The 21,709-nt window shown below is 36.6% G+C and overlaps 1 protein-coding gene across 2 annotated transcripts in view; it reads right to left on the bottom strand.

Moving 5' to 3' along the window:
- The window catches only part of EDRF1 (erythroid differentiation regulatory factor 1), a 41,399-nt gene that overhangs the window by 5,465 nt on the left and 14,225 nt on the right, over positions 1 to 21,709 (bottom strand). For both annotated transcript variants that reach the window (XM_063307334.1, XM_063307335.1), the window contains 15 exons: positions 21,287 to 21,434; positions 20,624 to 20,732; positions 17,460 to 17,571; positions 16,633 to 16,893; positions 15,001 to 15,072; positions 14,759 to 14,909; positions 14,086 to 14,274; positions 13,112 to 13,312; positions 7,271 to 7,493; positions 4,537 to 4,756; positions 3,420 to 3,578; positions 2,187 to 2,336; positions 1,894 to 2,047; positions 1,574 to 1,689; positions 1,132 to 1,298 (listed from right to left, as the gene is read on the bottom strand). In XM_063307334.1, coding sequence (XP_063163404.1) covers positions 1,132 to 1,298; positions 1,574 to 1,689; positions 1,894 to 2,047; positions 2,187 to 2,336; positions 3,420 to 3,578; positions 4,537 to 4,756; positions 7,271 to 7,493; positions 13,112 to 13,312; positions 14,086 to 14,274; positions 14,759 to 14,909; positions 15,001 to 15,072; positions 16,633 to 16,893; positions 17,460 to 17,571; positions 20,624 to 20,732; positions 21,287 to 21,434 — 2,432 coding nt within the window. The remainder of the gene's footprint in view (positions 1 to 1,131; positions 1,299 to 1,573; positions 1,690 to 1,893; positions 2,048 to 2,186; positions 2,337 to 3,419; positions 3,579 to 4,536; positions 4,757 to 7,270; positions 7,494 to 13,111; positions 13,313 to 14,085; positions 14,275 to 14,758; positions 14,910 to 15,000; positions 15,073 to 16,632; positions 16,894 to 17,459; positions 17,572 to 20,623; positions 20,733 to 21,286; positions 21,435 to 21,709) is intronic.

Genomic DNA, 21,709 nt, shown 5'->3' with positions numbered 1-21,709 from the left:
AGTCACTAAATTAGGCAGTCACTAAACGAGGACTACCTGTATGGTCCTTCTGAATTCATTTTTGAAAGAGCAAAATATAATACAGTTAGTGATTTATATCATACTCTTTGAAGGAAGTACTGATTTTAGTTCCCTCCATCCCACCCCAAATTAAAATCTCAAACTTCTAAAGCTATGGCTGTGTAAAATATAGTACTACTCCTAGAGTACCATAGGATTAGAGCAATTATTGGTGTCAACAGGTTATATAACAAATGGGTTAATTTTGAAGTAGGAATTCTTAATGTTCTGTATTTATATTGCCATCTTGTGGAGACTTAGAAATTCTAATACAGTTCCTGTGAACCTTCTATTCCAATTTTAACCTACCATATTCATCTCCTTTTCCCCATGGAACTTTTTCTCCTGGAATACTAACACTGTTACTTTAAATTGATTACTGACTTTTTCCTGGCAAGAAGATTGCAGATGATCTTTTCCCTTGCAGTGTTCTTGTACAAACAAATATCAAAAGCTCCCCCTCCCCCAATTTGGTTGGATCAAACAAATAAGATCTTAATGCTGAAAGTCAGAAACTTTCATGCCTTGATGTAACTGGTCTAACATTCAACATACCTCAGAACAAAAGCATATAATTTATTCTCTTTATCTGTTAGCAGTGTATATAAAATATATGTATGAATTTAGCATAAATGAAAGCAAGCAGAATTTGCCTGATACATATAGGTACCAGAAACAAGGGTAATACCTTCCTTGCTGCATATTCAGTTCCCATCTACATCTTCTTTGCCCAAGAGAACATATGTAGCACCATGAAAGACAGATGAACAAGCATTTCCTCACATAATGGGGCTCACATTAGATAAGTACATGGAGTAAATGAAAATGAAATCCTAAAATGAACAGTTTACCCAACAGTTTGTGCATCCTAAAATATGACAACATTACAGAATACACCTACAATAGCAGTAGGTAACTCTGCAGATTTTGTAAAGCTATTCTAGGGTTTCTGTTCTCTTTTAGAGTACTGATACCCAGCCTTATGATTCAAAGCACAATCTATTTAAAAAGAAATTTATTCATGGTTTGCAAAGAAGTTAAATGGGAGTAACACAATATGCTGGCACTTACCCAACCTTCTTTTTGGTTGATGAAAGCAACTTGATGAACTGAAGAAGAAGAAAAGACAATCGAGATTCAAATATACCAAGGAGCTTTAATACTTCTTCCTTATTAAGGTTAGTAGATGGATCTTCAGCAGGAACTCTCTCAGCATTGTTTGAGTCATCAACACATTTCTAAACAGAAAGGATGTATATGGAATTACTGTAATGCCTAAACAATATGCTTTTGGAATTTCATTAGGTGCACTTTCTACAGTCAGAACTCTGTAATTTTATGGTTTAAAAAAAGCAAAGTGAAGTCATAAAATTGAACCTGTCTATCCAAACATCTTTTTATATCAAATCTGAACTTTGATATGTGAGAATATGAACATAATATGCAACTTATTATGCAAGCAAATCTGAACATAATATGAAAGAACTGTAGTTAATTGAAAAATAATAGTTACCTGCTCACATTCAGCACCAAGCTCTTTCCTGATAGACTGAAAAACAGACCGACTCTGAATCATTATATCCAAAGCCCCAGACAAAGTCTTTAGTTTTCCAGTGCTGCTATTCTGACCTAACAGAATCAGAAAGGTAAGCAGCATAAATATTTCACAATTATATAGTACTCTGCCCCAAAATAGGAATCTACAGATTTTGAACATAAACATTTTGTTCAAAGCAATAACCAAAGGGTTCTCAGGAAACCACTCATTAACTATTTAAAATAGGATTTGTACTCTAAATTAAGGAAATGACTTCATTTGCTTAATTAACTTACTTGCCATCTGAAATTCAGCAAATGCCACTCTTTCCAATTGCACACGGAGAAGTTCACATGGTGCATCCTTCAAGAGCTGAAAAAACTTCACAGCTTTACTGTAATGAAGATCAACCAATATCCTGTGCTGTTTACGCTGATGCTCATCACCAACCTTCATCAATAATATATTTTGTCAAGTCAGTTCAAGAGAATAGCAATCAGTATGTTATATTATGACATTTTGTCAGCATGTTAATAAGTATGCACCATCACAGAAAGACCATGTAACCATGCAATTTTGCAGCAAATACCTGATTTCTCAAACAGCTGTGATACATGGAAGCCAACCTGTGGTGAATTGTGGCAGCTCGGTACTGGCAAAGAGGTTGCCTTGTTGTCACTATCTCAACATCACAGTATTTCAAAGATTTCATCATTGACTCGCTAACTTCTTTTTCTATCTAAAATACACAAAAGAAAAACTTTCAAAATTTATATTAAAATCAGTTCAAGTTATAATCTCTTTATAGCCCTCTCTGTTATATAAGTATTCCAAAATGATGCTATAAGCCTTGACAGTGATCCTATCATCATATTTGTCTCCCATTGATATGATATGAAATCTATTTTCAGGCCTAGGTTCACCTCTGAAACTGCTTTGGTAATCCCACAAGAATGACCTACAGTATGTCAGAGAGGCACAAAGTGGCAATCATATTGATTTTCCTGAATTTCTTTTCAGCCTTCCATAGCTGACCATGACATCAGATGAATGGCATGACAATATGATAGTTCGACTCCTTCTACATTCTAAAAAGCAGCTAGGGCCAGGATAAATTGGTAAGTGGAGCCAGGACACAAACTAAATTTGATCTGAGTTAATACAGAAGTATACTTAATTACAATTAAATTACATTAACTGAATGCAGTTAAAGTGAATCCTCACCATATATTTAATAATTTCCCCCTTTTTATCATATTTAAAAATTACAATTCAGCAGAAATTATTGAAAGGGCTTTGAGGACCACTCCTGGAGCTCTGAGAATGATCTCAGATTGTGCATTCCTGTCTTAAATAATAGGGGACTAACTATCTGTTGGAAACCTTGTCCCAAATGTACCAATCCAATCGTAGAGCTATTTGAGATGAATCCTGTTCATAATCCCATCAATGGGCATTCCTAAGAAGCAGTTATCTAAGCATAGCCTTCCTTATTTATTGCAACCTTGTATGGAATCTCTGTCTTTGGAGGTGTGTCAGAAATCATCAATAATTCTGTTTCATCAAGATGCATCACTTTACCAGATTTCTGGTTCTTCTTAAGTGCGTACAGCTTTATAATACTATTTTTAATTTAGTTGTTTTAAGTCTTAGTTTTAGTTCTACAGAACTACTTGATAGCAGCTTACAAAAAAGCAACATAGCAATTCAGTAACAAACAATCATATTAACGTGGCATTTGACAAACCACATATAGACTCATCATTATTTCCCCATCAATAGAGCAATAGTTGATTTTCAATAATCAGTTCAAATCTGCTACCTGTTCCTGAGCTTTCCTAGATAATGGTGCATAATCTTGCAGCAGAGTTGCCATAGTAAAATACGTAGTGGACAGTTCCCAGTTGACAGAATCCCAGACAGCTGGATGGACTTCTCTTTTGCTCAGTGATCTTAAGGCCTTCAGATAATAATCAACAGCCTACAAGATTTAATAATTATGGCACAAAATGAAATATTTACGTATTTACAGCAAATAATAGTAGTAATATTTATTATAAGTCTCATATTAATGGCTAGTCAATAGTACTGGCTGGTTTCTAACACTGGGTATAAATACAAGGTTATTGTAGTCCAGACTTTCCTGATCTGGAACTCTCTAGATATACAGGACTACAGAATTCCTAACCTTGGGAATACTGATTTGGAATTTGGGATTGTATCTGAATATTTCTGAGGGTCCCAAGTCAGGGAATGTTATTATAGCTTTTAAGTCTCTCTATTCATGCCTGGTTCTGAAAATATTTTCAAAATTTACTGACTTTTCAAATATTAATCGATGAATTGATTCAATGTAAATTCTTATGTATCCAAAGCATAATACTTTTATGCTCACAAATCAGGGTCTCATACCGAAAATGTTTGTTCACACTTTTAAAGAACTATGCTCTATAGTTCCGCTGTGATTGTTCTCTACTGTATATTGAGGCAAGAGGGTGGAAAACAACAAAGTAAGGAGCAATTTGGACTTCTACAAAATATTCACCTAAAGTCACAATGTTCTTATTATTAGCCCTATGATGTGAGCAGTTACTTATATAAATAAGCCAGTGGAAAAACAATCTGAATCAAGAACAATAAAAGCTCCCTATCCATATTTTATTAAAAACCTGTTAAAAATGTTTGGGAGTTGCAAGCTTGAAAGAATGACTTGCAACAATATTGCCAATATAAAAATTAGATACAAATATGGATTTCTGGCCTATATCAAAGATAAAACTTCATAATAAATGTTAGCTTTAAAAGTACATGAGATTCATACAAATAATGTCATACCATATCTGAAATTTAAGCATATGCCATGATAATAAAATTGCTGTACAAACCTATTTTTCCATCGAAATAGTGCAATCATCTTAAATGTTTAGGCCTAGTCTTACCTTATTATAATAAAGGGCCTCCTCAGGAGAAAATTCTCTTTTGAAGTCTCCACCCACAGCACAATGAGCATGTGCACAAATCCGCATCAATCTTCCCATGTTACACAAGAGAAGAGCAGCATTGGTTGAATCATCAATAGATTCAAAGTTTTGAATCCCTTTTTCAAAAAAAGAGAAACTTTTCTTCCAAAGTTGCTGTTCTGTCACAGATACCATTTTGCTCTCTACAACAGAATAAAAGAGAAGGGGCCTGTTTCATTCAAAGAAATCAGAAATACAAAAAACTCTATGGAGTAAGCATCTGAACACCACTCTGGAAAATTAAGTAAAAAATATTTTTACTTCAAGTGCATAAACAACATTTCAAATGTTTTTGTTTGTTTTTCCAGGAGACAGGTTGGAAACTGTCAGAAGTCAGCAGCATGGCAGTACAAAAACAAGTAAATGAATACTTAAAAAAAATGTTTTCAAATTGTATTCTTCCTGAACGTATTGGTTCCACGATGACTACCAGCACTGTGAGAAAGTCATAAATAGTAAGGATCTAACTCTAAATTCTTAGACTTCACAGGGAAAATTACTTCTAAGACAGAAGATTCTTCAAAAAGCATATTTTATTAATTAAAACATTTTCATGTTAACAATCTCATGTACATGATTATTCAAATTTATTTAGATTTTGTTTTAAAAAAGACCAGCATAGAAATCTTAAATTTTGGTCTGATTAAAAAATATTCAAAGATAAATCATTTATCAGATCACAGCTACAAGTTCTACTCTACCTTTTCTATATATAATATCAAGTTGTAAGTGCTGTTACAAACAATGAAAAAAACAACAAAATCTAGGATTATTTTGCATAAGATGGGCAGCCATGTAAGTTTTATAAATAAACAGTGTAGGCCAGGACAGATTAACATAAACAATGGAACTCTGCTTGATATTTATATGTGATGTGAAAGGTCCCCCGTGCAAGCACCAAATCATGTCTGACCCTTCAGGGGGATGCTGCTTTCACGACGTTTTCTTGGCAGACTATAGCGGGGTGGTTTGCCATTGCCTTCCCCAGTCGTCACCTTCCCCAACAAGTTGGGTACTAATTTTACCGACCTTGGAAGGATGGAATGCTGAGTCGACCTGAGCCGGCTACCCGAGAGAGAATCCAGCTTCCACTGGGATTGAAACCGGGTCGTGGGGAGAGTTTCGGTTGCAATGCTGCCACCTACCATTCTGTGCCACATGAGGCTCCACTCTGCGCCACACAAGGCTGATATCTATATAGTTAATGGCTATTAAACAATAAGATTTTTCCCCCCTACAGTTTATGGGAATTTCTGTTGAGAAGTAACAATACTGTTTTTAACAAATAAGGGAGAGATTTTGTTTTGGAAACTACCAAACTGTTTTGTACACTATTCTAAAGTGCAAATTCACGTGATTGAAAACTTGAAATAAATGGTTGTGTAAAGAGCTAATGAAGCTAATGAATCAAAATGAGTCACCAACAGGATGAGAAGAAGGATAGACTACTTAGAGACTAGAATTAAAAACAAAAACAAAGAACAAAACAAGCCAGGCAGGAACAGCAGCCTGAGAGGGAAAAAGGCTGGAATCATTATCTGTATCAGGCAACTTACAGGAAGCAGTGTGGTTTGGGGATAGGTAAAGTCCTACCATAAATGACCTTGGCCAGGGTCCTGGGAAAACAGTTCAGAGTATCTTCTTGCTGGGTGATCATGGGCAGGAAAAACAGTCCCTATATTCCTGCATTATCATTCCAGTGAAGTAGTTAATCTATTTTGTCAGAAACCTGTATGAATTCTATATCTTCATGTAGTTTGTGAGTAACTTCATGGGGAACAGAATAAAGAATTTAGTAGAAAATTTCATAGAAATTTAAGGAGGAAAATCTGGGCTATACCATAAGTAGGAAATGGCATATTTACATTTAGATCAGCTTTTCTTTCTCAGTCCTGTGTATAATTTTGTAACAGTAATTGAGAAAGCATATAACAAAAGTAACTGGATTCTTTATCTGAGAATTACTTAATTTCTTGCAATTACAAGAAATAATATTTTATTGACTCTTTTAAATATTGACCTTAACTGTGAAAGAAAAAACTTTTGGCCCTCTTCCTGAGGAAAAAAGTAGTAGCAATGAATACTGTATTAAATTATAAAAGGATAGGAAATTTGTTTTTATTTTCTGCCACTAATGAGGATTTAGTAGCCCGACTGAAGACAGATATCAATCCATAGTTTGCTACACATACTGTTCCTTTAACTATGGTTAGGTTATTGTGCAGGCCTTTAACTCTTTATGTTCTTTCCTCTCAAATGCAAATTGTCAATAAATTATTAAATGATATATTAATATTATTGCTAAAAAGTTGAATAACAAGAAATCAGCTTGTAATGTAATAAATACCAGGCAAAGGAACACCAAGTCCTACAGCTTATTCTCTGTTATTTTTCTATAATTGGCAAGGTGTATATTAAGTCTGTATCACCCATTTTTTATGGAAGTGACTTCATAATGCTTTATAATTATACTTAATCAACTAGACTATGCATAGCAGTTTCTTAATTATGTTGTACACTATACAATCAACAATGGACAAAGTATCTTCTACTTTTAGGATTCTTTTCTGATAATTGTAGATGCATGCTTAAAATACCAATAGAATATATACATATAGACATGCCTAAAACACAAACACATGCATAAATATACTTGCCTACTCTTTCGCTTTGTAAAGCAGCAGCTTGGTTCATATAAAATACTCCAATTTCATTTTGAATATTGCCCATTCTCTTCACCACTTGCATATATTGCTCTGGATTTTGCTCTTTTAAATTACTAAAAAGCAAAATTTCATGAGCTGCCTCATAACATTTGCAGCTGACTGAAAGTTGGCATTCCAAATCTGTAGACAAGTCCGTAGCCCAAGAAAATACTACAAGAAAAAATTAACATAATGAACTGCCAAAATGCTTTCTAAATTACACACACACACACACAAGCACATAAAAAGCTGTTGAAGAACTATTTAAGACAGATTCTGGAATCAGCTATTAGAAATTAAGTATCACTTTTACATGAAAAACATAATAAATGTTTGTAAAAGCTTTTATGTATAAACTGAGGCCAATATTCCATTCTTGAGCAAGGGGACAAAAAGCATACTATGGCATTTCAGCTCTAGATATTTCTGGTTAATATAGGGAGTATGTCCCTCTAGGTTTTGCTGAACCTCTCAGTAATTTTCAGTATTGTCAACAGATATCCTTCTGACATACCTAGCCACCACGTTTTAAGGTGGCTTCAGTTCTTGGAAGTTGTATCGAGCTGTATCTCTTCTTTCCACTTAGACCCAAGGACACTAAATATAGAAACCCAAGTCCTAAATCAATGTCTACTATGATTTATGAATTTGATATGAGCAAACAAATGAAAGGTTAAGATGTGCTACTGATCAGCTGGAATACAGATCTGAACCTGGACATCTAGATTTCATTGACAGCCAGAAGTTTGTTTAAAGAGCTAAGACTAACACCAATTGCACTGGAAAAGTCTAAACTAGCCTCATTTATACATCATCATTACAGTCCATTTGGATTACTATAATGTGCTCTACATCTGTTGACTTTACAGGTAGTCCTTGTTGAGTGACCATAATTGGGACTAGCAAGTTGGTCGTTAAGTGAAACTACAACTATGCTTATGATCTTACTTCATCTTTCATTTGCTTTACAGACCCACAAAGGTCATAAATGTAAGGATTGATCAAAAAGTTACTTTTTCATCACGACTGTAATTGTGAATGGTCACTAAATGAGGCAGTTGCTAAATGAGGACTACCCATATGACCTTACTTAAGCTTTCCTTTCCGTTACACACCTGCAATGGTCATAAATGTGAGAATTGGTCATAAAGTTACTTTTCATCACCATCATAACTGTGAAGAGTCACTAAATAAGGCAGTCACTAAATGAGGACTACCTGTAGTCAAACTATTCTGGCAGTTACAGGGAGCATACATGCCAGTTCGGTCTAGTGGTTAAGGTGCTGGGCTAGAAACCAGGAGTTTGTGAGTTCTAGTCACGCCTTACGCATGAAAGCCGGCTGGGTGACCTTGAGCCAGTCACTCTCTCTCAGCCCAACTCACCTCACACAGTTGTTGTTGTGGGGAAAATAGGAGGAGGAAGGAGTATTAGGTATGTTCGTCACCTTGAGTTATTTATAAAAATAATAAACACGGGTGGATGGATAGATAGATAAATAAATAAATGTCCCTTATAATGACACTGACTAGACATTAAGCAAAAGCAACAAAAATGCTTTTGTCCAAAAAATCATTTAAAGAAAAATATATTGCATAAAAAGCCCTTTTGTCACATGATAAAATGCACAGCTATTGCTCATTTGTTTTATTGGACTCAGACATTTTACTGCCAAGATGACTTAAAAGGGCAATATATTGCTGCTGAAAAAAGCATGGTTCTTTTATTCACTATTTTGATTTGGAGAGCTGTTTGATATTGTTAATGGTTTTCCTACTAACAGATTAAGGTGCTATTGTCTCTAATCATTTTGGCCGGGTGCAGAGGTTCAATTCAACTGCCCCCTTTTCGAATGTTAATTATTGCACCTGGGGGGAGGAACCTGCCCGGACTTGTTTCAGTTCCTCTTTCTCTTCTGTGCCGGCATGTAGCAAGCCAGGTAGTTCTCAATGAGAGCTAAGTCCTTTAAATATGTTTTGCTTTCTGTAAATAAATTATTTTTATAGAAATGCCTGGTGTGTGACTTTTCTGATCTCTCCTGAGCCAAAGGCTTTCCCAGCATTCTGCCAACAGGTTATGTGCCCAGTGAGCAGCCCAGTAAGCCCAGTAAAACCCAGAGAGAAAAGAGAGATCAGCTCCACACCTCATGCACAATTTAAAGGCAGGTAGCAAAGACCTGTGAAGATTTTCTTTGGAGCCGCCTGGAGATTTTCCAGCAACTGCCGGTCTACAGGACAAAGAAGCCAGCTGAGGTGACTTGCAAAAGAAGGAAGAAGCCATGGCTACCTCCCAGCCCTCAGCGATGCCTCTGGAGCGCCTATCAGAGACCAACTATTTGAATTGGGCCCTGAAGATGGAGATGTATCTTCGCAGAGAGAATCTTTGGCTGCCAATTGGTGAGCAAAACCCCCAAATCCCAGTGCTGAATGGCTGAGACAGGATGAGCGGGCTAGAGCCACCATTATCCTGGGAGTTGAGGACAATCAGCTAGTCCACGTGCGAGGCATGCAGTCTGAAAAGCAACTCTGGGACGCTTTGAGAGACTTATATGTAAAGGCAACAGCAGGGAGTAAAGTTACCCTGACAAAAATGCTGTACAAAGCCTACCTTGCAGAAGGAGATAGCCTTCCTGAGCACCTGCATTATATTCAGCAGCTGTTTGTTGAGTTGCAGGAGAGAGGAATGGAATTTACACCTCTCACAAAATCATATATCCTCCTGTCCTCACTAAATGAAACGTGGGACACGCTGATTTGTACCCTGGAGGCTATGCCTGAAGCAGACCTCACCCCATCGTATGTTACACAGCGCTTACTCGCTGAATGGGAGAAGAGAGAGGAAAGATCTCCCCCATCTCTTCTGGAAAGCTGCAATACCAGAAAACGAGGGAAAAGAACCTGAGGCCACAGCGCTAGCCAGCCAGCGATGCTTCACTTGTGGTTCAGCTGGACATTTGCAAAGAGACTGTGCCATGAGACCCAAGAGTAGAAAGACAGAGAAGAAGAACACAAGGGCAACACAGAAGAAGGCTCTTCAGACAACCCAAATTGCACAGGTTGCTGAGAAGGGTAATTCTGATGTATGGGTGTTAGATTCTGGGGCCAGTTGTCATTTATGTAATTGTAAAAGCTCTTTTGTGTCACTGTCTAAAACTGAAAGACAAAGTGTCTCTTTGGCTGATGGGTCTGTGACCAAAATTATGGGACAAGGTGACTTGTATTTATCCTGCTTAGGAGAAACTGTAAAAGGTGTGTTGTATGTGCCAAATTTACAATCAAACCTTTTATCTGTGGCACAATTGGCTGCAACAGGGTATATCATAACATTTAAGAAAAATGGTTGTGAGATACGTAAAAATGGGAAATTGTATGCTACTGGTATGTTAAAAGACTCCTTGTACATTGTGCAAAATGCAAGGAAGCCAAGCTGCAAGGCTGCAGTTGGCAACACTCCATATCATGACCAATGTGTACACCTGATGCACAGGAGATTTGGTCATGCTAATTTCAAGTATATAGCACAAATGCCACAGTTGTGTGCTGACCTAAAGATAAAACCCTGTGATAAATACTTAGACTGTGTAGTTTGCAAAGAATGCAAAACACTAAAAGCTCCTGTGAGTAAGCACAGTGACAGAGTTACAACTAGACCTTTGGAAATTGTACACTCTGACATTATTGGTCCTTTTGCTCCAAGTCTTGGACAAGCAAGGTATGCAATGACAATCATTGATGATTTCTCAAGATACACATTTATCTACATCTTAAAACATAAAGATGAGGCATTTGAGAAATTTAAAAGTTTTGTGACATGGGCAAATGGAAAATTCCCTAGGCCTGTATCTGCACTCCAATGTGATAGAGGAGGAGAATACCTTTCTCACAAATTCAGAAGGTTCCTAGTGGAAAAAGGGATAGAACAAATTCTTTCTAACCCTTACACCCCTCAGCAAAATGGTGTTGCTGAAAGAAAGGGCAGAACCTTGCAAAATGCAATGAAATGCATGCTAAAAGATTCACAATTACGTTTTAAGTACTGGGGAGAGGCCATATCTACTGCCACTTATGTACAAAACAGATTGTATAACTCTGTGATTCAGGACACTCCATTCCATTTGTTTTATGGTGTGAAACCAAAGGTAAACCATCTTAGAGTGTTTGGTAGCACTGCATGGGTTCACATTCCAAAACAGCAGAGAAGGAAAGGAGGCCCCACAACAAAGAAAGCCATCTTTGTTGGCTATGAACAAAGCCAAAGGAGCTACAGGTTCATAATGGGAGAGAAATTACTAATTAGCAAAAGCGCTTCTTTTGCTGAACAAAACTGGGGGAGATTAAATTCTAGCTCTCCAGTTGATCTGACAACCACAAGAGAACAGCAAGGACTTGCTGATGGTGATCTTTTGCCTGATGAGGACATTAAACCAGAAAAGCAAACTGAAGATCTGTCTGATGAGACAGATGCTTCTCAGGAAAGTGATAGGAGTCAAAATTTAAGCCCTGTATTACCTCGCAGATCTCAGAGGAGTAATAAAGGCGTTCCTCCATCACGTTTTCAGGCTGAAACAGTAAAGGCTTTTCACATATTCACAGAACCTGAGTCTTTAGAACAAGTGAATGCTTTACCACCTGCAATTGAACAAAATTGGCATTCTGCCATGCAACAGGAATTAGCATCCTTGAAAGAAAATAAAACATGGAAACTGGTAAATCTACCTCCCAATGAACGCTGTCTGGGTTGTAGGTGGGTTTTCAAACTGAAAAGGGATGCTGATGGCAAAATCCAAAAATATAAAGCAAGGTTGGTTGCAAAAGGGTTCACTCAAAGGAAAGATTTAGACTTTGACAAGACTTTTGCACCAGTTACTAAAGGTGAATCAATTAGATTACTGTTAAAAGTTGCTGCACTGAAAGGAATGTCAGTTAACCACTATGACATTCAAACTGCATTTCTCTATGCTGATTTAGACCACAGATTATACATGCAGCAACCCGCTGGCTATGAAAAAGGGGAGAATCTAGTCTGTGAACTGCAGAAGTCAATTTATGGGTTAAAACAAGCTGCTAGATCCTGGAACCAAAAAGTAGATGAAAAACTGCAGAATTTTGGTTTTGAAAAAGGAAAAGCAGATCCATGTGTATATATGAAGAAAGACAAACAAGGCTGTATGTATCTGTGCATTTATGTTGATGATTTGCTGCTGTTCACATCAACAGAAAAACAAAGGCTTGATTTTGAAGCCTGCATGAAAAGCCATTTCACATTAAAAAGCCTTGGAATTATAACAACCTAGGTTTGGAAAAACACAGGAAGAAGGATGGTAGCTTTCTGTTAAACCAAAGGGGAGATAATGGTAAAATAATGTGAATGGAAAGACATACAAAGTTGTCAAAGAAGATTGGTTTGCATCTTAATCTATAGTATAAAAAGGGGAGTGTTAATGGTTTTCCTACTAACAGATTAAGGTGCTATTGTCTCTAATCATTTTGGCCGGGTGCAGAGGTTCAATTCAACTGCCCCCTTTTCGAATGTTAATTATTGCACCTGGGGGGAGGAACCTGCCTGGACTTGTTTCAGTTCCTCTTTCTCTTCTGTGCTGGCATGTAGCAAGCCAGGTAGCTCTCAATGAGAGCTAAGTCCTTTAAATATGTTTTGCTTTTGTTTTGCTTTCTGTAAATAATTTTTATAGAAATGCCTGGTGTGTGACTTTTCTGATCTCTCCTGCGCCAAAGGCTTTCCCAGCGTTCTGCCAACAGATATATCGTTACACAAAGACTGCAGTTGTGATTACCTTGACAGCTGGACTCTCGATGAAGGCTATGCAGTATTTCCTGATCTTCTTTTGTTTGAAAGTTGTATTCTTCAAGATATGCAGCTCTATTGTTTGCATTCTGGGCCAGCATTAATTGAATATCACCGCAAAGAGTTAAACTCTGACAAAGAAACAGGAGTACTTCAGAAAGCATGTTCATGAAGAGGCAGCAATATGCATCTAATTGGGGAAAAATCAGAAAGGATATTGGTGAACTGAAAGTTAGAGTATCTTTTTATTATAAAGCCACATTATGAAGAATTGTACTAATCTAGCCTCAAACCTTCTGGCAGCTTCAAGGAATAAAAGTCCATTTATCCAGCTTCTAACATCAAACTTGCTTACCTAAATTATAAGTGCTAAGAAGAGTTGTGTTTACCAGTCTTTTGCTAGTAGCAAATATAATTGCCTAGATCTACATTTGTATTCAGGATAAGACAGATGGTGGGTACCAGTGAGCTGCCAATCTTCTTGCTTCTCTTGATTTTGTTACGATTTGATTTTAAAAACCATAAATCAAAAGACAGCATGTTGTAAGGCAAACTGCTAGCATCATCTTTATGGAACCTCTGGGGTCCACAGTTTCCTTAGATGTTTTTAGAAAATAAAAATGGTATCAGGGTTATAACTCAATGCTTTATTTGGAAGTTTACTAACCTGCTCCCCCACCCGTTCATTGAAAGGTAAACTGGGGTAGTTCTGAGCATCCTAGGAGGCTGGGGATGGGGGTCAGGAAGAAACTTTACCAATCTGCCTGCTGATAAGTGGTTGGTTTGTGACTGACCATGCCCAGACATATTGGAAATAATTTAACTGTACTTTAAAGAAGAAACATAATTTGTATCTGAAGCAGCCAGCTTAAAATCCCCAAGATAATAAAGAAATTATGAGTGCTTAAGTGGATATAAAAAAATTATATGTCTGGAACATATAATAAAAATAGTCCAACTTACCATGACACTGCAAAGCTAATCTTATGTACCGTAATGCTCTCCCATATTTCTGAAGACCTACAGCAGCATCAGAAAGAACATAGTAGGCCTTTGAAGATTTTAAAATCAGCTGAAGTTTCATTTTATATTGCCAGGATCCAGGGATCATTCCTGACTGACTAGAACGTTTAACTTCCTGAAATGACCCCACTAGAATTAAAAATGAAACAATGATCAGCAACCTCAACATAAAAGTTAACAGGCTTACATTTTGAAATTTAATTACAGGTTAACATTCCTTATTTAAATGAAACTGTTTTAGCTTTTGAACACTTTTCCATCTCTATAAAACAATCTGAATATGTGCCATGAATTTTAGAAGATAAATATATGAAGACATGGAGAACCTTTGCTTATTACTTTATCAATAAATGCATATGATTAAAATATACCTCAACAACTAATATACCTGCAACCACCTAACATGTGTTAAAACAGTAACTGAGTGTTCAAAGGTCTCATAATAAATACATTAAATATAGACAAATACATTAAAATAGCAAAGAACAAAGTTTTACAAATAATCTAATGTAATCACTTTAAAAAGAAAGCAATGTTTAGGGTTAAAGACTTTCTTGACAAAGAGGTTAACCATCTATGAAAAGCCATTTAGGATGCAACAAACCAAACTTACTCTTGCCTAAAAACAAGGCCATCTGTTTTTCAAGACACTCAGGACCAACAGTTGATGATTCATCTTCATATTTTAAAGGGATAGGTATATTGGGGTCTGCTGCAGGAAGATCACTTTCTTTCTTGATGCTACTGTCAACTGATTTTAAGCCCTATTTTTGAAAGAAAAAAGCTTTTCAATACTGTATTAACAGGTACACATTAAAAAACGGTTGGATAACATGATTCTCGTATGTAACTTACTTCAAGAACATAGCTGAGCACTAGTCTGCATCGTTCTTCAGTGTCATGGCAAACAGGAAATGCACAGCTAGGCTTTATAGAAAAGACAAAAGAAGTTTTCATGACACTAGTGGAATTCAGCACATATTTTCATTGGAAATTAATAAAGAAGCCACTCTTACAAAGAATATAAAATCAGTTTTGAACTTAAGATGAAATCAAGAGAACAATTGACTGCAGAAGGATTTACTTTTCAATGGTTTTCATATGCACAATTAAGGAAGAGGTTTAATATGGACAGAAAGTCACCAGGTATAGAATATGTAACAGAATCTGAAAGAGAATTGTGTATAAATGATGATCCTGTGATTTCTAAAATGTATAAATTACTGTTGAGATTTGAAATGGAAGAAGAACAAGTTAAAGAGTGCATGATAAAATGGGCTAAGAATTTTGGTTATAATGTACAGATGGGTCAATGGGAAATGGGTTAAAAGAATTGAAATTCACATTGTCTTACAATTTAAAAGAGAATTTCTATAAAATAATGTACCATTGGTATTTGTCACCAGAGAGACTATCTAAGATGTATAAATATACTTTGCTGTTGCTGGAAATGTGAAAAGCATGAAAAGAAATTTTACCATGCATGGTGGACTTGCGAAAAAATATTGGTCACAAATATATATGATGATGCAAAGAATTTTAAAACTTAACTCTCAGTTGAAACCAGAACTTTTTTTACTAGGACTTATGGATAGTCAACTAGAAAAGACTTAAGGACAATTGGTTTTATATTTATACCAAGGACAATTGGTAAGAGGGCCCTCTGTTCCTACAGGACATCTAGTTCATGTAGAATCTGTCTACCTGTAGAATCTGTATCTATTGGTACAGAGATCATGCTATAGAATCCTCCTCCCAAGATGTTAGGAAATCCAGTAATCATAAGTAGACCTTCTCAGTTGTAATTCTCCTGCTCTGGAATACCCTGCCCCCTGAAGTTAGGATGGCCCCTTTCATGTTGTCATTCCAGAAAGCTGTGAGGATGGTACTTTTCCAATGATCCTCTGCAGCACAGAATATCCTCTCATCAAAGACAACCAGGGGCAGTGGTGGTAGTATATATAGCCAAATCATGTTGTTGGAGTTTTGGGGATTGTTTGAGAGTGTACGGATGTAAGCCATGTAAATTCTTATACATAAGGGGCATACAGATACATGCAAATTAAAAAAATAATAATAAACACACAATTTTGGAACTAAGAAAGGAAGAAAGGAGAAAAGTACAGTAGTAGGTTAAGGATGACGGTATAACTGAATTCATCTAACACATGTTCAAAAGATTCTAACAAAGGAAAAATGTTGGCAGTTTATCATGCAGATCTTCAGAGAATACTTACTATGCATATCTTCAGAAAAAAAAATGAAAAGTTATTTACTTGAAAAAAATTATTTTTACATCTATTTTTGAAAGGCATACATTTTTTTCCAGTGAAGTCCCAGTCCTGTGGAGGTAATCCTTAGATGAAAAGCCCTTCCTCTCATACTAATTACCCTGACAGAAAGGAATTCAACATATTTAGATTTAGATCATAAAATATAATCCCACCATTAACTGAAATGACATTCAAATGTAGTAGATAAACTTACACGTATTTGATGAGTGGATTTGTATTTTTCAGGTACTGACAATTCTCCAACAGATTTGATTATAGCAACTGCTTTGTTGTCATCTGGAAGATCTGAGCTGGTGCTATACAATCCATTTTCATCACTATCAGGCATTTCTTCTTCTTCTTCACTATAACTTTCGTCAGAGTTGCCATTTAAAGGGAATTCACTGCTTTCTTCTTTTTTTGGCTCATCTAATTGGAACAGTTCTGAGAGCATGTAATTTGCTGAAGCAATAATCTTATTTGAAATAAAGACAGAAATAAGAATTCAAAGCGTCTCCAGCATTAAATTACTTTTTAACAAATATTTTAAAAATTGGATTTAAAAGTAAAAGTTGCAGTTAAAGCATACTCGCTTATTATTTTAAACTCTAGAACAGGATGTAATCATAAAATCCATTTATAGCATTAAACATTATTTTGGCCCTATGTGAATGAGCTTTCAGCCCAAAACTCCTCAGCAAGGACATGGTTCCAGTATGGTCCCTATTTTTAACCAACGAGCAGTTTACTGTTATAGCTGAAAAGGCAAACTGAGTTTGCTTAAACTATGCTTTATTAAAACAAGACAGGCTCATATATATCTGTTGCAACAAATTCCAGCTATTTTAAACCATATCAAGAGAATGACTGAAGTGATTTAGCATTCTATCCAAACTAGACTTGAGTGAGGTTGCTTAGGCATAAAGACCCCTCACTTGTAAATGGAGATCAAATATATACTTAATTTTATGAGTCTATATAAATGTTTTCATTGGGTGCCCATGAGATACAGAAACAGCAGTATACAAATTTAATTCTCACCTGAGGATGCCTGCCCTTGTCCAATAATTTTACACAGTTAAGGAGTAAAGTTCTAATAGTACCATAATGTTTCCTGTTTTGAGTTTTTTTCAACATCATATTGCATGCAACTCTAAGAAAAAGGGAACAAAGAAATAAAGTCACATTTCAAACTTTTACTGTACTTAAATTTTATTTTAAACGTGTCTCAGAAAAGAAGAATGAATTGTAAATATTTTAATGATAAGAAAATGCTGATGTGATTAAAGAGGATCTTTTCTTACATGCTGCATCCGACAGCTTTAAATTAACGTTGAGTTTCACACTTGCATTGTTTTGAATAAGTTATCTTTGTAGCACTGCAGTATAACAAGTATAGAAGTATGGTAAGCAGTTTGCCAGGGCTGGCTTTAATTCTAGTGGACCTAAAGCTTCTCCCTTTGGCTAAGGCAACCTTAATAAGGTTGGCATGTTTCTTTTGCTTTTGAAATGGATATTGAAGCAACACCCCCAAAAAAGCCCTTGTCTACTCTTGTGGTACGAACTAGCAAGAGTTAGAAGGTAAAATTATTTCATGTCAACTTCTTCAATTACCCAAGTGCATTATACAATTAAATTAAAATAAAAGCCAATGGTAATTTTTTTTCTAATTTTCTTGTGCTCAAATTAACACTTTTGTATTCAACATTGGAATCAAATACTGCAATAAATCATTTAATGAGATGTAATCGAAAATGAATTTTTGTTAAGTATTAGTCCCCATACTTACAGGATAAAACTATATAGGATAGTATGTTTGTTTGTTTGTTTGTTTATTTGATTTCTATAGCCGCCCATCTCAACAAGTGACTCTGGGCGGCTTACGACAATAAAACCATAAAACAATTATAATTAAAACAGTTAAAATATAAAATAAATACAAAATAAATATATATGGCTGCCAAGTAAGCAATGCATAGATATTAATACAGCCAAGACACGGGACCATCCACACACTCGAGGCCCCAGGCCCGGGCACAGAGCCAGGTCTTTACGGCCTTACGAAAGGCCAACAGGGTTGGGGACATCCTAATTTCTGGAGGGAGGATGTTCCAAAGGGCAGGCACTATGGAAGAGAAGGCACGCCTTCTAGTTCCCGCCAGCCGACACTCCCTGGCTGACGGGACCCGCAGCATGCCCAACCTACTAGATCGAATTGGACGGGCAGAAACAACTGGGAGAAGGCAGTCCCTTAGGTAACCCGGCCCCAAGCCATGAAGGGCTTTAAAGGTGACAACCAGCACCTTGAATTGCACCCAGAAGCACACTGGCAACCAATGCAGCTCACATAGCAGTGGTGTTACATGTGCTGAGGAACCAACACTATTTACTATCCGTGCAGCTGCATTCTGCGCCAGATGAAGCTTCCGAATGCTCTTCAAGGGCAGCCCCATGTAGAGCGCATTACAGTGGTCCAGACGGGAGGTCATGAGGGCATGAGTGACTGTGAGCAAAGCCTCTAGGTCTAGGAATGGGCACAGCTGGCGCACAACCCGAAGGTGTGCGAAGGCCCTCCTAGCACGGCTGCCACCTGCTCCTCGAGGAGGAGCCGCGAGTCTATGAGGACCCCCAGATTGCGCACCGGGTCCGTCTGGGACAGTGTAACCCCATCCAAGACCAGAGGTGGATATATGTTATCACTATAATGATCAACAATTTGCTCAAACAAAATATTTTGCTTTTTTCCTTGCATTCTTGTCTCCTACAATATGAAACCCAATGGCAGAATCCATTTAAATACTTTTTAAAAAGTTAAGTGCTGCATCAATACAATTGGTTACTCAGCTAATAAGTATGATATAGCACCTGGGATTAACATTTTACTTTTTTGTAAAACTCCTGAATGTACATATGTAAAAAAAAAGGGTCATCCAAGGAATGAAAATTATCCTAGCTGTACAGGAAAAGCAAACAGGCACCTATATTGTGCAGCAGTGGTATACAAAGATTCAGGAAGCAGATGATCACTTTAGTGACAATGTCAAAGGCATAATACCACATATTTCAGTGGTAACCCATTCCTCAATTTTACTAAGAAAACCACATGTACAGATAATATAAAATGACTGACAAATCACTTGAGGCACAAATGACCTGGTTCTAATTATCACATTTTAGACACATTATGTGAAAAGCTAGCTCGTTAGAGAAGTCTATAATACTGGGAAAGGAGGAAGGAAAGACAAAAAGATGACCAGCAGCAAGGTGGATGGACTCAGTTACAGCAGCAATGGGTGCATCATTGAAAGAAATGAAAGATAAAGCTGGGGGCAGAGTGCCCTGGAGTATATCCATCTATGTGATTACAAAGAGTAGACACTGAGTTGATAGCACATCATCACCATCATCATCTTGACAATTTCAGGAGGTTCAATAAAATCACCCCTCACCCTTCTTTTTTTCTCTAATTTTGTGTGTGTATACATGCACACACGAAGAAACAGCAAACTCCAAACTTAAGACAACCCAAAAGGAAGAGTAGATGGAGAAACGTTTGTAAAAACTGCCAAAAATCCTGCAGATTGCCAACTGCAACTGAAGCCAGTCCCTGGAGATTCTCTACTCCCAAAAATTTATATGTGCACCACATCTCCTTCTCTTTCAAACTTCCCCCAAGAAAGGGTACAGGGGAAAAGATGAATTAATAATTTGTGATTAAAATGAATTGTCCATAAAATAAGGTAACCATTTGCAGTTTCCCATCTGTAAACATTGAGTCTTAACATACATTCTCACACAGAAGTTTTCTTTGTTTTAATTACCATTACCATTAATTGTGAAGTTAGGTTAATGAGTAGGGGTGATTTTTCAGAATCCATTCTTCACAAGTATTTCAGGAGGGGGGGGGAATGGATTTTTTTTTTCAGGTAAATATAGTATCTAGTTGGCTACACAATAAAATGAAAACAAAATGCCCTACCTATTTCATGGTCCCAGTAAAATATTCCATTTAACAACACTCCTTTGCCACTGTTAGTCTTTCTTAAACACTACATCCTGAGGTTGCTGCCACAATTCTCCTCCAATGGAAAAAGTAGCTCCACAGTGAAATCAGAAAAACTAGACTTTTTCAGGAGGATGACCAGCCTACCATCCATTGCCCTTCATAGCCTTGAATCCTAATGATAAATAGAATCATAACTTACTTGTAGAGAAGAACTGCTACTGGCATAGTGAAAGGGTTTTGGTATTTATCTTCTGTTTCTTCACAGAGAGTGGTGAGATCATACAACTTCACTATATCACTTCCACTTGCTGAAAGAAAAATGTTTTTCATCAGTTTGTCTGATAAAACTAGAAGTCTGAAGATTAAAAAACAGAATTGTTGGTAATTCTATAGTATCAGTATATAAATGAGGAAAAGAATTCAAAGCTGATGACTAAGGTTTACTCTACTTTCAGCTTACCTACCATTGTTATGGCTCAAGCTCTTCAATTCAACACACAAAAGAGAAAAAGTTGACAAAAACCACACCCTGTTCAGCTATCTGCATCTTGTACATGAAGGTGTCACTCTTCTTCACTGGAAGCAGGAAAGCCCACATTTCTGTTCTTACAGCAGGGGTAAACACAAACTTACCTATGCACAAGGTACTACCTCCTTATGCTGGGGTAAATGGAAAGAGACATTTTGTCCATTGTCAGGTACCCAGTGATTAGGAACCTTTGGGGAAGGGACTTCTATTTCATTATCATCTCCATTTTCTATGAATTGTGAGCCTCCTATGCCATATTTCATTCCAAGTCACAACCATACTGCAAATCACATTAAAAAAACACACAACCCTATTGGCCAGGGGAAAGCTTACCTTTAAATAGCCAGTATGTATGTCCTTCTTTTGTACAATTTGATTTCAGAAAAGATAAAATATTTTGAGCAATATCTTTTATTACTTTAGTAGAGAAATTGGAATTCTCCAAATTGGGTATATCCTCTGTCTTAATCATTTCATATTTCTGCAACAAAAAGTGAAGAAATTTTAGAAAATATACTATCTAAAGTAATTATTGCAAGGGTTTCATTATAAAGTTGAAAAGCTTGCACACCATTTTGTGATATTTTGGTGGATCTAATATAGAAGTTGCAGTTATTAATATGTATAAATGCAAGTTCTTGTAGTACTACTGAAGTTGAATGTGCTTACAAATAAAACATGTTCTTACAAAGGCATTCATTTTGTATGCAAACTAACACAATGAAATATTAGGTGGGCTGCTATCTACCTGCCAAA

This window comes from Candoia aspera, chromosome 6 (genome assembly GCF_035149785.1).
Source record: "Candoia aspera isolate rCanAsp1 chromosome 6, rCanAsp1.hap2, whole genome shotgun sequence".
Lineage (NCBI taxonomy): Eukaryota > Metazoa > Chordata > Lepidosauria > Squamata > Boidae > Candoia > Candoia aspera.
Note: the sequence above shows the minus strand (reverse complement) of the source record. Positions and strands in the feature narration are given on the sequence as shown.